Raw genomic sequence first — 14488 nt, 5'->3', positions numbered from 1 at the left:
TGGGGTCTGGACCTGTAATAACTTCCCAAGCCTTTACTGTGTCCCAGGCATCCTCCCGGTTCATTTAATTCCCATCAAATCAGTGGTAAAGAGTGGCTGCTCGGGGAGAGTGTGGTGAATGCTTAGTAACTATAGAGGCCTCAGGGCTGGATTCCCACCTCCCAAACCTAACCACTGAGTGGCAGGAGCCTCCCCACAGCAATAAGCAGTGTTCTTAATGAAAAGCCTGTACCTCGGTGAAGGATGGTCATCTCCCGCAGCCGGCTCTCTGTTCGGCTGAACAGTGAAATCTGAAATATTTGGGTGATTAATACTTTTGATTAAACCTTGTTCCCTGGGCGTCTACACCGCCTGTCTGCCTTCCAGCCGAGCATTATCTCAGCAGCAGCAATTACATGGACTGCATTTCCTCGCTGACGGGGAGCAATGGCTGCAGCCTCAACAGCTCCTTCAAAGGCTCCGACCTCCCTGAGCTTTTCAGCAAGCTGGGCCTGGGCAAATACACAGACGTCTTCCAGCAACAAGAGGTCAGTCAGCCTGGGCATCTGTTCTGGTTGGGTATGACGACATTTAGAAGAAAGCCATTCATTGATGGGCCGTGCTTTCCTTGAACATTTAGGACAGTCTCTAGCTTGTGATTGCTGAAGAAAATGTCTTTTTTTTTTTGAGACAGGGTCTCCCTGTAGCTCCAACTGCCCTGGAACTATGTAGACCAGGCTGGCCTTGAACTCACAGAGATCCGCCTGCCTCTGCCTCCCGAGTGCTGGGATTAAAGATGTGCGCCACCACGCCCGGCTTGTCTTATTTCTTATTTAGTTCAACTAGGAAACACAGGAAAGTGGCACACAGAGAGGCACTGTAGTGTCCCTTCCAGCATAGCCGGGGGCGGGGGGGACCCTGCAGCCACAGTTACCCTGAGATCAGTACTGGGGCTGCAGGTCTTTGAATTTCCTTCGTCAGTCCATTTTTGTCTTTATTTTCGGCACTTTTAGTAAATAGCAACCTCTGAAATAATACTTAGCTGCTTTCTAAGTCTAGTCTTGGAAAATACAGCATTTAAAAAATGTATTTTATTTTACATGCATGAGTGTTATGCCTGCATGTATGTAAGTACACCACATGCATGTAATGTCCTTCAGAGGCCAGAAGAGGGTGTCAGATCCCCTGGAACTGGAGTTATGAATGGTCGTTAACTGCCATGTGGGTGCTAGAAATCAAACCTGGTCCTCTGGAAGAATAACAACTGTTAAGTGCTGAACCATTTCTCCAACCCCCTAAAATACAGCATTTTTAAAAGTCTTTTTGAGACAGGGTCTCCCTGTAGTCCCAGCTGGCCTGGAACTTGCTATGTAGACCAGGCTGACCTTGAACTCAAGAGATCCGCCTCCTGAGTGCTAGGAGTAAAGGTGTGTACCACCATGCCCGACTTAAATACAGCACCTTTAACATGTTCATTTATTCAGTACCAAACGGTTTCAGTTGACGGGCCTGAGACAGAACCAAGACATCTTCTAAACCGTTATTACAATATTTTTGTCAAACTGATTAGCCACAATCTGTGCCTAATATATTGACATAAGTAACCCCGCACATGATTTATTCTCATTTTATTTCAGTACCACCGAGGGGCTGATTTAGACCGTCCTGTTAATTACCACTTTCGTTTCGCTGCTTGTTTCTTAACTCATGGCCTCAGGCTGGTGTCACCACTGTGGGTTTTTGGAAGTAGGTAGAGGTGAAAGGAGGTGTAATACTGACTGTAAAGAAATAGGTACTTGGGGCTGGAGAGATGGCTCAGCGATTAAGAGCACTGACTGCTCTTGCAGAGGATCCGGGTTCAATTCCCAGCACCCACATGGTGGCTATGAACCGTCCTTAACTCCAGTTCCAGGGGAATCTGATGCCCTCTTCTGACCTCTGTGGCATTGCACGACACTGGTGCACTCACATACATGCAGGTAATACACTCCTACACATAAAATAAAAATAATAAAATATTTAAAAAAAGAAATAGGTACTTGACAGATGGGCTACAGCTGCTTCCTCTTTTCCCCTCCCCCTAGATTGATCTTCAGACGTTCCTCACGCTCACCGACCAGGACCTGAAGGAGCTTGGAATCAGCACCTTCGGTGCCAGGAGGAAAATGCTGCTCGCCATCTCAGGTGAATATGTGTTCAACTCGTACTTTAAAATCTGAAAAATACTCTGCCCAGGCTCTCCACCTCCAGGGCTGGCTTGGCCCATCAGCTTGCTCGCTCCGCTGACACTGTGGTGGATATGGTTCCAAGGGTCTGACGCTGACCCATGTCAAGAACACCCTCCTCCTCCCAGGTCCTTCCCAAAAGCCTGCCTTGACAGCGCTCTTAGACTAGACCTACCCAGAAAGATCTAAACAAAGCCCTGTGCAGAACTTGAGAGTGGTTGAGCAGTTGTGATAAACAGTCACTGGTTTCATGACTCATTATTCCTAATTGAATGCCATATTGAACTGTGTGTGTCCTGACACACCAGGATCATTACATCAGGAGGATAAGAGCATCCGCTGTTTCGGCTTGGAATGTGGCAGACTACTTGACTTAATGACTTCCAGTTTTCTCCATGCTTTAATAGAATGTGGATATTATCCCAGAGGGTGTGTCACAGACTGAAGAGGCTCAGTACCTGCCCCCTAGTCTACTTTCTCAGTCCATTTGCTGCATATTCCATTAGTCAGCGCACTATACGTTCATTGGGTGCCACTCCTCTGAAAGGAATTGAGCATGAAAGTCCAGAGTTTGCAGATACCTACAGGTGCACCTTGAACGGGGATTCAGAGAAAGGTGGGCAAGAAATATCGGGGAGGTAGTACTAGCTTTTGAAGACTGTCCGATAGGGTTCTTGAATGTCAAATTTACGTGTGCCTATCTCTTAACAAGACAGAGCCACTAAGGGTGAAAGCCAGGTGTCCTGTACTGTGAGCTGTGACTTTGCAGACTGGTCCTGTGTGAGGCCAGCAGCTGCTTCCAGCTAGTGAGAATCCATTCCAGACAGCATTCCCTAATTAGATCAGGAAATACAACCTGAAACATCACCATTTTTCCATTTCATTTTAGCATCAGATTGCATTACCCTACCTACTACCCCATAAGAAATCTTTAGAGCAGATATGGGCAGAAGAACTTGAATTGGGCAGAAGTCCAGTATGGGTGATTTCTGCTGCAGCCCTTAGACTCCTTCACAGCAGGTCTGTATGCATCAGGGTTAGGAATCTGCCTCCACCTGGGGCACCCACCAACCTGCACGGTTGGTGCTCAGTTCATAAGATTATTGTAATCTGTGAAGGGAACACTGGATTCAAGTAGAAGACTTGCACTTTGTTGGGCCAAGTCATGAAGTCTTGAATTTGTTCCTAAATCTCTCTTGGTTTTGATTTATTATGAAAGTAGATTGGAATTGGTGACTATGTAAGTCCTCTTCCATTTCTAAGAACTGTGTTTTCGTGAATGTATCAGCAGGCTTAATGAAAATAGAAAACTACAATCAGTATATAATATTAGCAGCATGCCCCTGTGCCTTATGCCATCTTTGGTAACAAGATTGGCTTTGCAACTTCTTTACCCTAAAGCTTATCCACAGAGGGTTATTCTTAGAGTCAAATTACCTTCATATACTTACACATTCTTTTATTAATTTTCAAGTGAATTGATACACTACTTGAAATTCAATTAATTCACATGATGCTGTCGAAAATGGGCCTCTAGCACTTATTCTAGAAAGGTGTGAATTCCAGCATCTCCAGTTCCAAGCTCTGTAAAGCTTTTGAGCACAGTGGACATCTAGACACTTGAACAGGCTACAGGTGGATCATCAGTAAGCTGTCCTCTGGAATAGGGCAGCACCTTTCGCTCTGGGTCTGGGATAGTGCGGAGTAAGATAAGAAACAGAAAGGGTTTGAATCCTCTTCATTTTCCTAATCATAACCTTCAGCATGATTCTTCCAAGGTCAGGACTGGCTCTGCAGACCTCTCTCAATGCGCGCAGACTCTCTTGCTTTTAAGGGGAATAAGGTACCTTGTGAATGCTCTGCACAGCGTGAAGTATTTGATTATATTCAGGATGATTTTTCCTTCCAATGTTGCGTGCACCTACTAAATTATTTTCTCTGCAAGTAATGTTTTTATCAAGAAACCCTTCATCAAAAAGCTGCTTATTCCAATTCAACTTACCTGATAACAAAGAGACCCACTTATAGTCCCCCAAACTTCCCATTTCCAGGGCAGATTTAGGCCTGACTCCTGCTTGGCTTCTGGTCAGATAGTTTGCTCAAAACTCCTTTTTGAAGGTTTGCTGGTTGTTAAACTTATCGTTGGAGCTGTTCTTTCAGCATGACATTTTGTGGTGTTTTTACCTTGGCCTGTATTTTAATATTATAGGAGACGGACTTACCTCTAGTAGGGAGGCATCCAAGAATAAATAAATTTGAGGGTTTTTTAATTGGCAGATTGCTGAGATTAGTAATTTGTTAGCTAGATGGACAGACTCAGTGAGAGGCGTGTAAGCATCCTGTTGACAAGCCTCCTGTCCTGGCCTCAGGTAGATCTAACATCTCCCGACCTATTCTTTTAGTTTGTGACTCTGTTCAGATCCGCAACAAGATCCTGAGAGCTGCCAGGATTGTGTGAACCTTGGAATGTCAGAGAAAAAGGTTGGTATTTTCCAAAACTATCCTTTAGGCTTTCTGAGAAAAACAAGTAGTCAGAGGAAGGAGCTTGCTTTTGAATTTTAAACATAACAAAGGCCCTGAGGGGCCTTCAGTAGGACTTGATCCTTGGTAAGCTCTCTGGCATATTTGTCTCGGAGCCTCATATTTAGGAAAAAAAGCATGTGTGGCCCCTTTGAGAAACTGCACCTTCACAGGTGGCTGCGTCCCCGTGTGGCCATTTCATTCTTTCCAGGTCAAGCTGATGTAATTTCTGAAAATAACCTCATTGGCCCCATGTGCAGAGGAGGAGTCTTTGGCCTTATTCCTTCCGTTCCCTTCCCCATGATGTGGGAATCCCCTTCTGACTTGTGTCTTACACGCCCATGAGAGAATGGACCACACAGGGAGTCTCCTAGAAGTTTACCTTGAAATACATTCAATTCCATCTTGAGTTTTGAAATTCTGTTTGTGGGGTTTTTTTAAATGGGATGTATATACTTGTTCCTCTTTTAGTCGGAATGTCAGATTCCACAGCAACGGAATCGCATCCATGAGGACACGTGCCCGTGTGTCTCTTGTTCATAAAGATACTTGTTTCTTCAGTGATTACAAACTGGTTAATACTCGGTTACTGGGCACATCTGGATCTGTAGGTGCCTCCAGCTGCCCTGCCCAGGCTGCGGGGTCTTCTCTCTGTGGCCCAGTGCTCCATGGACTTTTGCATCAGGCAGGTGGGGGACTCCACTGCCACTTCATCAGTATGTGCACAAGTGACATCAATGCCTTTTTTTAAAGTCAGTTTTCCTCATAAGATTGGGGATGCTCGTGTTATCATCCCCTGAGCAAAGACATGAACAAAAGAAGATAATTATGTGTTTGCTTGCCATAAGCTCTATGTATTAATGTGATCTCTTTTTCTAAGAATTATGTGTTAATTAAGGAGAGGTGATGGACCCTTATAGGGCAGACATTTACATTTTAGAAATAATTCAGGTGAACTGGTAAGAGTGCTGACCTATCTTCCAGAACTCCAGGAGCATGCCTGGCCATCTGGTGTCCTGAACCACTTGGCCTGTTAGAGACAGAATCTGTGTTCTCATTCTTAACAGCTCTGTAGCTCCCAAGGCTTGCACTGTGACTTCAGAATTAAAAAGTAAATGTGTGTATATTGGGGGAGTGCTAAAAAACTGACTTCTGTGCAAATAAAAGGTGTTCAATCACCTGCTTCAGTCCCCCCCCCCCTGACAAAAAAGACCAAGTCAATTTTACAGCCCTTCTGATCTGTCTGAAGTTGAACAAATCAGAAGATATTTGCATTTGGTAGTTTTCATAACCCTCGATTACCCACGCTCACAGGTGCGCTTGTCTGAGCGCTTTATAGAGACCTCTATCAGTGATGCCAGGGTCCATGGAACAGTGTGGATGTAGAGTCACAGATAGTCTTAAGCAATTAGTGCTGCCCTTCTGCTCCGTTAGCGTACTGCCATGTAAGATACGTTAAATATGTTTCCTAAGTATTCTGGTTTCTTTGAAATTAAAATAGGATGCTTCGGGGGTTTTTCCCCCTGAAAATTTAAATTTGAACATAGATTGTTTCATGTATTAATTTTCTAAACTGATATGACTTCTACTAAGTTAATTTTTTATTCAAAACTCTTTTCTGTGGATATGGCTCTTCATCTGGTACAAGAGGCACAGGCCATCTGAGTTGGAACTGTCCTGGCACTGCAGGGCTCCCCTGTAGCCTTTAGGTGTGAGAGTCTCTTCCATATCTGACTCCACCTTCATTCTTTGTGTGTCTGACCATGTGGAGAATGCAAAATTATTTGTTTTAGGGGGTGGGTGAGAGGGGCTGGGCCTCGAACCCAGGGCCTCACACATGTTAGGCGAGAGCTCTACCACTAAGCTATATTCCCAGTTGTAATAATCTTCTGTGCCATTGCTAATACTTCTTCTTAGGTGCCTTTCACCAGCCTCAATTATGCCCTGTGCCTCTGAAGCCCTTTGGCATAGTGGAGCTGTTTAATGTGGTTAGATACTGAGAATGACACTTCCCTCAAGGGGCTTATGGACCATAGAAAACCCAGGTGCTGCTCATGTTCTCCCTCTTGTATGGGGCTGGTACTCAAAGATGTCTTAACTGAACTCTTCCTTCCCTGGCTTTCCCCTGGAGCCCACTTCGCCACCATTTTCTGAGGTCTGATACGATGACCTTACATAGAGAACTTCTCCACCGGACTGCTAACAGTTCCCTCTTTTCTTTGTTTCTTTGTCTCTTTCTCCCTAGAGCTAAATAAAAACCAAAGAAAACTTTTTGAACCACCGAACGCACGCACCTCTTTCCTGGAAGGCGGAGCAAGTGGGAGGCTGCCTCGCCAGTATCACTCAGACATCGCCAGTGTCAGTGGCCGCTGGTAGCAGAGCCATCTGGACACCTGCTACCTACACAGTGGACGTGATTGCTGGACATGATCTGTGAACAGCCTTCACTGCATCCCCTCCTCAGCATTCTGGGTGTCTGGTATCAGGACCAAAGCATCAAACTCAGACCTACTTTATGGCAGAAAGGAAGAGAAGAGAGGTGGCGCCAAGCAAGCCCCAAAGATGGACTGCTTCTTCCAATGGCAATTGGACAAAATTTGCAAGATAAGGGTAGGGCTTTACTTCTTATTTACCTGTATTACATATGCACTGATATATATATATATATATATTTACTTAAAATGAAGGAGAAATTGATATCTGGGATGCCAGAAAATTTAGAAGTTATTTTATTGGTTTGCTTGGTTTTGGTATTTGGGGATTTGAAAAAAAAATCAAAGTGGTATTTTCTGGCATTACTTTAAAATAATTATTGAGGTCCTCCAGCACTTTACATGGTTCCCTTTCTCAGCCTGTGGAATGACTCTCTCTCCCACCCACCCCCCCTTTTCATGTCTTCTGACATTGGTACAAATCAGATCTGTTCACATATTCCTGACCCCATCACATTCTTGTTTGAAATGGTACTGGATACTAGTCTCTAGGCAGAATTTTCTGTGGCATTGGGAAATGTGAGCCCACTTGGCTCTGGACCAATTCTGTTCATTTGTGTCAACATCCTAGAAACTTGGCTGTGACCATAGTTCGCTGTCACAGGTACAAAGACAGACCAAATGGACTCTGCAATACTAACCCTTCGCAGCCATCATAGGTAGCTGCTGCCTACACTGCTAGAATGATTTTAATGGTGGTTGAAAGGCAAAGGGCTTTTTTTTTTTTTTAGTATACTGCCACTAAAGGACATTTATTTATATCAAACTTTTATTTTTAGATATTATAAGCATACAGTACATAATTGATGAAATTGATATTTACTAGAGATTTATGGTACAGAATGGACGGCATTCAATAACTGGAGCCTGAGATTGTCACTTTATTTAAAAAGACAAATAACCATCTGACAAGACAGCACTGTTGCCATTTTGAAAAGGCTATGGTCCTTCCTTACCGTGCCCAGTAGCTACGCTCCCTGTGGTCATGGGCCTTCCTCAAAGTGCATCTGTCTGCTCGAAGCTGACTTGTGTTTGTTGAAAATGGAAAGGCTTTACTTAAGTCTCCAGGGTGACAGCTTATAAGAGAGCTGGATTCTGAGGGAAAAAATGTTTCCTAAGTGGCTAGATTTATTGTTACAATCTTATACTGTGAAAGTTGAAGAAATCAGACATTAAGTCTTTTGACTTTCAAATGATTTTCAATCCATGAAGAAAATCACTTAAGTGCCTTTCTTCAAAGCAATATTATTTCCAAGCATATTAATTGTTGGAAAACTTTTCCCATAGGGAAAATTGTCACCTTTAGTGATTTATTTATGCTCTGTATTTCAAGACTTTCCAGATGAACATAAACCACTTACAAGTACTCAGTAGATGGCATTTGACGAGCTTAAAAATCTAGAGATTTGTATACCCACCAGATAAATACTTGCCTAATATGTTTTCCAAAGCTAAGTCCAATCAGTAAAGAATTAAAGAGACTTTTTGCATACAGAAAAGTTTAAAAACAGTACTGGTTATCTGGAAGATTAGTCATGGGTTTTCCGCAACATCAATATGTATCTGGCACTAAACTAAGCCTTAACTGCTTTGGGATACCAAAGGCACCCCATGGAGATACTGTGACCATCTTGTGGGCAGGTAACCATCCCCGAAGCTCACTACACATCCGGCATGTGATTCCTCTTGGTCCACACGGTTCTCTAAATTTTGTTATTTATTAAATATAATCTTTCCCAGATTAAATAAGTCATTTGTCAACTGTGCCATATCATGTGTTCACAAGAGGAAGGAGAATTAATGCTCAGTATTTAGCTGATTTAGGCTTTATGAACAGTGTTGTAAAAGTACACCGGGGGAATCTGCCCACTTACACCAGATTAAATAGGGAGGCTAAAAACTTAAAACACTGGAAATCATTTTTTCTCACTTTCTCTTGATGCAATAAAGGGAATTTGACACTACATTTGGTGTTCTATCATGCACAAAATATTTGGGTTATTTGCATAAATGTTACCTTTTAATCAGTCTGCGCCTTAACAGCGACTGGTTATCCGTAAATACAGAGCAGACACAGATTGTACTTTTGTGTGGGGTTCTGTCCTTTCAGTCACTTTTTTAAAAAAAACAGAGATGGAATTAACATTGAAAGTGGGAATTTTTTTCTAAACTAATCGTTAAATGAGAAATAAATTGATATAACCCCTTTGTATTGCTCTTTCTAGATAAAATGTATCTTTACAAAAAATCTCTATGCACATGCTGTATGCCTATCTTTGTTTTCTAAGATAACTTTTTTTGGGGGTGGGGGAGGCTATTTTCAGCAGACTGAGAGGATGTCTCTGCGGTGGAGTTAAATTCACATCCTCTTTCCCTGAGCTGACAGGGTTCCTCTTCAACAAGGAGCCATGGCATTCTAGCATAGACAGTAAATCTGAGGCTAGCGGTCGGTCCTTGTCTCTCTTGCCAACCACAGGTATATACAGGAGCCACATTATAGAACAGGTTTTATTACTGTTCGTTTGTTCTTTTATAAAGACTCCATTAGATGACGGCTTTGACACACTCACCCATCAGCAAAGGCTCCATGCACACTGGGACCAGGTTTTGATCCTGGTTCCTTTTCAGAGACTGTTGCTCTATCAAATGGATGGTCTATGGTTCCATATGCCCTGAACTCTGTCCAGGCTCATTCTCAAACTGGGAATGTCACCTTATTAGTAATACTGAGATGCGAATCAATCTTAAAAAGAAAAATCCTAGTCTTCCACCCATTATGCCCTCGGGAATATCTCTTCCAGTTATCTGCACCAAGAATTCTCAATTATTTTGAGAACAAGCATTCTTTAAGATAACTGAAGTCTTATCTGAAGCTCAATGAAAGCGATCATCCACTCATTACTTATACGTAATCTCACATACATGTTATATGTATGTCGTTCCCTAGTCTAGACACAGTGGTGGATGAAACAGAAACCCCTGGGCAGGCAAGGTGGCTCAGCAGTAAAGCGCTGGCCACCAAGCCTGATAAACTGAGTCCGGTTTCCTGATTCCATGCGGTAGGAGAGAATTTCCTCCCATGGATTGTCACCTGACTTGCACACATGTACTGTGCATCCTGCCCATCAATCAATCAGTCTTTATAGACAGAAGCAGAACCCCCGTCCTCTAAGCCCACAGTCTGAATGGACGAAGGAAGCTGTTGAAGTGTGTGCATCCTGTGACTTCCTGGCAAGACACAAACACCTCTACACCAAGTAAGAGGGCAGCAAAGACTGAAGAAAGAATTCCCTCCAAGTCCAGCGTACTGAATCACCAGCGAGTTTTCTGGGTGATTTACAGGAGTATGAGTGACTCAAAGGCAGCTCAATCACTGTAGTGCTTCCCACAGCATACCAAGTCGTAGGCAGCCACACCACTGCACAGACCTCACCCCCAAAGAGCCTTTCAGCTCCTGTGGAGCAGTGCTCCCTGAGACCCTGAAGAGCTGGCTCGGGAGGGCATGGGGACAGGAATCTCAGGTGAGTGTGTCACGGCTCTCTCACGGTATGAGGGGAGGTGGTACCGGCCTCATCTTCTCAGACCTGGCTACTAGCCGCACAGCTCTGCTCATCTGCCTGCCTCGTCTTCTGGTGGACACTGCAGCTGCTCTCATGGGGACCAGTGGTCACGTCAGCTCCACCGCAGCCATGCGGAGCCACTCCACCCTTCCACACGAACCTCCATAAGCCCGCCAAGGGCTCTGTGGTGCTGGCTAGAGACTCTAGTTTTTAATAAAATGTAATAAAACTGTTAAAAGTACCCATTACATCAAAATGAGCCCGAGCCTTCAAAGCTAACTCCCCCCCCCTTTATCTCTAGGTTCACAAGTTGAATCATGTGGTCAAAAGCAGGGTGTGGCCAAAAGGGCTTTGATGCACTGCCTTAGTTACGCTCTACGATGACAGCACTCAGGGCCATGGCGTCTCAGATTGGGTCTAGGGTGCATCAGGGTGTTTAGAAATGAATTACCCTAATTTGAGTTTGCTACCACTGTGGACACCCCAAGCACATGGTGATACTTGGCCATTCCAGATGTCCAAACACCGACAGGGGAGTAAGTAAGGTCTCTGGATTAGACTGTTCTCAACATAAATTATCCTGACGTGGGCGGTTACAGCTCAAATTCAGATGTGTTAAAATGCATTGACCCTAACGATAAAGCGATGCTTATCCAAGTGTTACTTGATTTTAGTCCCCAGGAGAAGCCACCCGTGAGTCCCCTACAAAGCTGCTCCAGGTAAGCTTCCTTTCCTCAAACAGTCTTTGGGATGAGGTCAGGTGACCTGGCCAAGAGGCAATGGGGTTGGACATTGTAGTCTGACAAGGCTACAGCTTGATGTTATCGTCATAGCTCAAGACCTCATCCACAAAACGGAAATACACATCATTGTGGTGTTGTTGACAGGATAAAGGGGCTTGGTGTGTCAGTCTTGCTGCGCGGCACAGGGTACCTGCGTCCACAGCAGCCCTCACTGTTACAGTCCACCCTCTCAGTGCATGTTTTCTCCCTTTCCTGGAAACTCACTGTGTTCATCCTCATCAGAAGGGGGACAGTCTACTTCCTCCTCAGCAGGAAGGTTAGGAGGAAAAACAAACCCTATCAAGTGCTCTAATGGTTAACTTGATTATCAGCCTGATTGGAGTAAGAAAACACCCCAGGTGGTAGTGAGACACACTTTTGGGGTGTCTTTGAGGACATTTCCAGAGAGGTTTAACTGAGGAGAGACGTCTCGCCCTGAGTATGACCAGTACCACCCCATGGGTTGGAGACCCAAACTGAATTAAAAAGGAACATCAACTGAGGGTTAGCATTCTCCTCTCTCTGCTTCTGGTCCACTGAGATACAAGCCAGCAAACACACCACTGTCACCGTGTCTCTCCTGCCAAGATGGACTATCTCTCTTCAAACCATGAGCCTTAAATTTGGTTTTCTTTAGGTGTCTGGTTACAGCAATGAGAAAAACCAATACAGGTACCCACTTCCTGTCCTGAGGGTCAGGATTAGGGATCCGACACTACAGAAATGCGTGTGGAATCTGGTTGCTTTGTTTTGATTCATTTAAATCTTTGGTTTTCTAGTGTATTGACAACTGGATTCTCCACGTGGGTAGAAAGAGCTGGTGGCAGAATCTGTCATACGCTGTGCTGTCACTCCTAGTTCTCGCGAGTTCTCAACTTCAGATGCCCCCTGCCATGCAAAGCCCTCTGCTCGCTTCCTGTCTCTCCCTTTTGCCCTCCACTCCGATATTTAATACTAACTTTCTTTATGTAAGTGGCCCTTTTCTTCAGAAGAAGCCGTTAGCTTGGGTTTGTGCTACTTTTAGCTGTTCTCTACTTTAAAGCTAACAGGCATGGTGATATTTGACCATTCCTACAGACACGTATGCCATCATGGGAGTCTACGTACTTGATACACTTTAGCTCTTTCTAAAAGGAGACCAGTAGGGCTGGACATTTTTGTTAGAAGACAGTAACTACAATGTTTCAGATTCATAACAGAGCGGATGTATGACGAGAAAAAGAATGACTTGGTATTGGGGTGTGTGGCCCCTTTTATCAAAGCCACGGGAAACAAATGTCTCTGAACCCAATGTCACCAGTGCTCCTTCACCCATCTCTGAGGCTGTAGGACTCAGACATTAAAAGACATTAGCAGAAAGTCTAGAACACAATTTATGCTCAGACTGTTTACCCAAGCACAGTTGTATCTTGGACCAAGCCACTGATGCTTGGTCGAGTTCTCATGGGTAAAGTTGCCCAGCTCTGCAGATCTGCTGGTGTAGGTGAGTGACATTTCCTTACAGTTCTTACAGTTTTCTTTGTCAGTCACAAGCTGACACTACCAACAGCTAAATGAAGTTGTGTGCTTTGTAAAAATTCTTCCTGTGGTTTGAAAAATGTTCAGTGGAAAATTTGTGCTACCTCTAATTCATCAATTGGAGTTGCATTCGTGAATAGTAGGGAGGGAACAGTCCAACCTGGTATATAATTTAAAAGTAATTTTTAAACACTCATAAAACTAGGTTAAATATAGTCAGTAGAAAACTAAAAATGAGGCAGTAGAGGTTTAGGGAAGTCGAGCTTTGCTTCTTGTACACAATGAAATCACTCTAAAATACCAATGAGGGTATGTTTGACTCTAAAACATCACAGAACTGGGCATGGTGGAGCATGCCTCTAACCTTAGCACACAGGAGGCAGATCTCTCTGAGATCGAGGCCAGACTGATCTATGTAGGCAGTTCCAGGCTAGCTGAGAGACCCTATCTCAAAAAAAAAAAAAAAAAATCACAGAGCTCAAAAGATTAAACACCAGACAAATCAATCAATAAATGGCAGTTTTCAAAAGAAACACAAATGGCCAATAAATATGAAAAATATGCAATACCTTCAGTCATCGGGGAAACGCAAACAGAAACTATACTGAGGTTCTGTGTCACCCAGTGATGATCATCAACAAACCACATGAGGACAAACACCACTGAAGATGCAGAGGAAAGAGTCCCTTATCCACTGCTGGGGGGGGACACACCTGGAAATCGGCTGGAGGCCCCTGAAACCCAACAGCACTACCATGACATCCAGTTTCTGGGCGTCCTAAGCAATCTGAACATCACAGCGATACCTGCACGTCCATGTTTGTTGCTTTGTTCACAGTAGCCAAGATGTAGAACTGGCCTTGATGCCTGTCAGTAGATAAATGCATGGAGTGTGGCATACACAGGCCCAGTCGAAGAGCGGCGGGACTAGGTCATTTGCAGAAAACTGGATGGAACTAGAGATCATGTTAAGTGAACTGAGTCAGACTCAAATACATTTGCTTTCATGTGATTTCAGTACAAGCACACAGACAGACAGACACACACAGACAGACACACACACAGTGTGTGACATGAAAGAATAGAGCTGCTGGGTGGGGAACAAGCTATGAAGAGGTCATGAAAACCATTTAATATTAACTTAGATATTCACAGGAGGCCAGAGCAATAGCTCAGTGGTTAAGAGCTTGTTGCTCTTATAGAGGACCCAAGTTAGGATCCCAGCACTCATGTTGGGTGGCTCACAACAGCCTGTAACTCCAGCCTTAGGGGATCTGATGCTCTCTTCTGGCCTCCTCAGTTACCTGCATGCATGTGGCCTAGACTCATACAGACACACACATGTAAATAAAATAGTGAAATTATCTTAATAAAAAAACTCAGAGAACTTTGAATTATAAAATATTTGGAGC

At 44.0% G+C, this 14488-nt stretch overlaps 1 protein-coding gene across 6 annotated transcripts in view; it reads left to right on the top strand.

Annotated features, from left to right (window-relative positions):
* Bicc1 (BicC family RNA binding protein 1) overlaps positions 1-9182 on the top strand; it is a 280380-nt gene extending 271198 nt beyond the window's left edge. For 4 of the 6 annotated variants that reach the window (XM_017797134.2, XM_029561567.1, XM_029561566.1 and 1 more), the window contains 3 exons: positions 367-527; positions 2064-2163; positions 6970-9182. In XM_017797134.2, coding sequence (XP_017652623.1) covers positions 367-527; positions 2064-2163; positions 6970-7100 — 392 coding nt within the window. In that variant the 3' untranslated portion in view covers positions 7101-9182. Of the gene's footprint in view, positions 1-366; positions 528-2063; positions 2164-4606; positions 4686-6969 lie in introns of all 6 variants that reach the window. The other 2 variants (XM_029561569.1, XM_029561568.1) reach the window with 1 other exon arrangement.
* The last annotated feature ends 5306 nt before the right edge of the window (positions 9183-14488 follow it).

The sequence above is a fragment of the Nannospalax galili genome, unplaced genomic scaffold (assembly GCF_000622305.1).
Source record: "Nannospalax galili isolate Female #2095 unplaced genomic scaffold, S.galili_v1.0 scaffold1454, whole genome shotgun sequence".
Lineage (NCBI taxonomy): Eukaryota > Metazoa > Chordata > Mammalia > Rodentia > Spalacidae > Nannospalax > Nannospalax galili.
The sequence above is the reverse complement of the archived record's forward strand: the minus strand, read 5'-3'. Positions and strand labels throughout refer to the sequence as shown.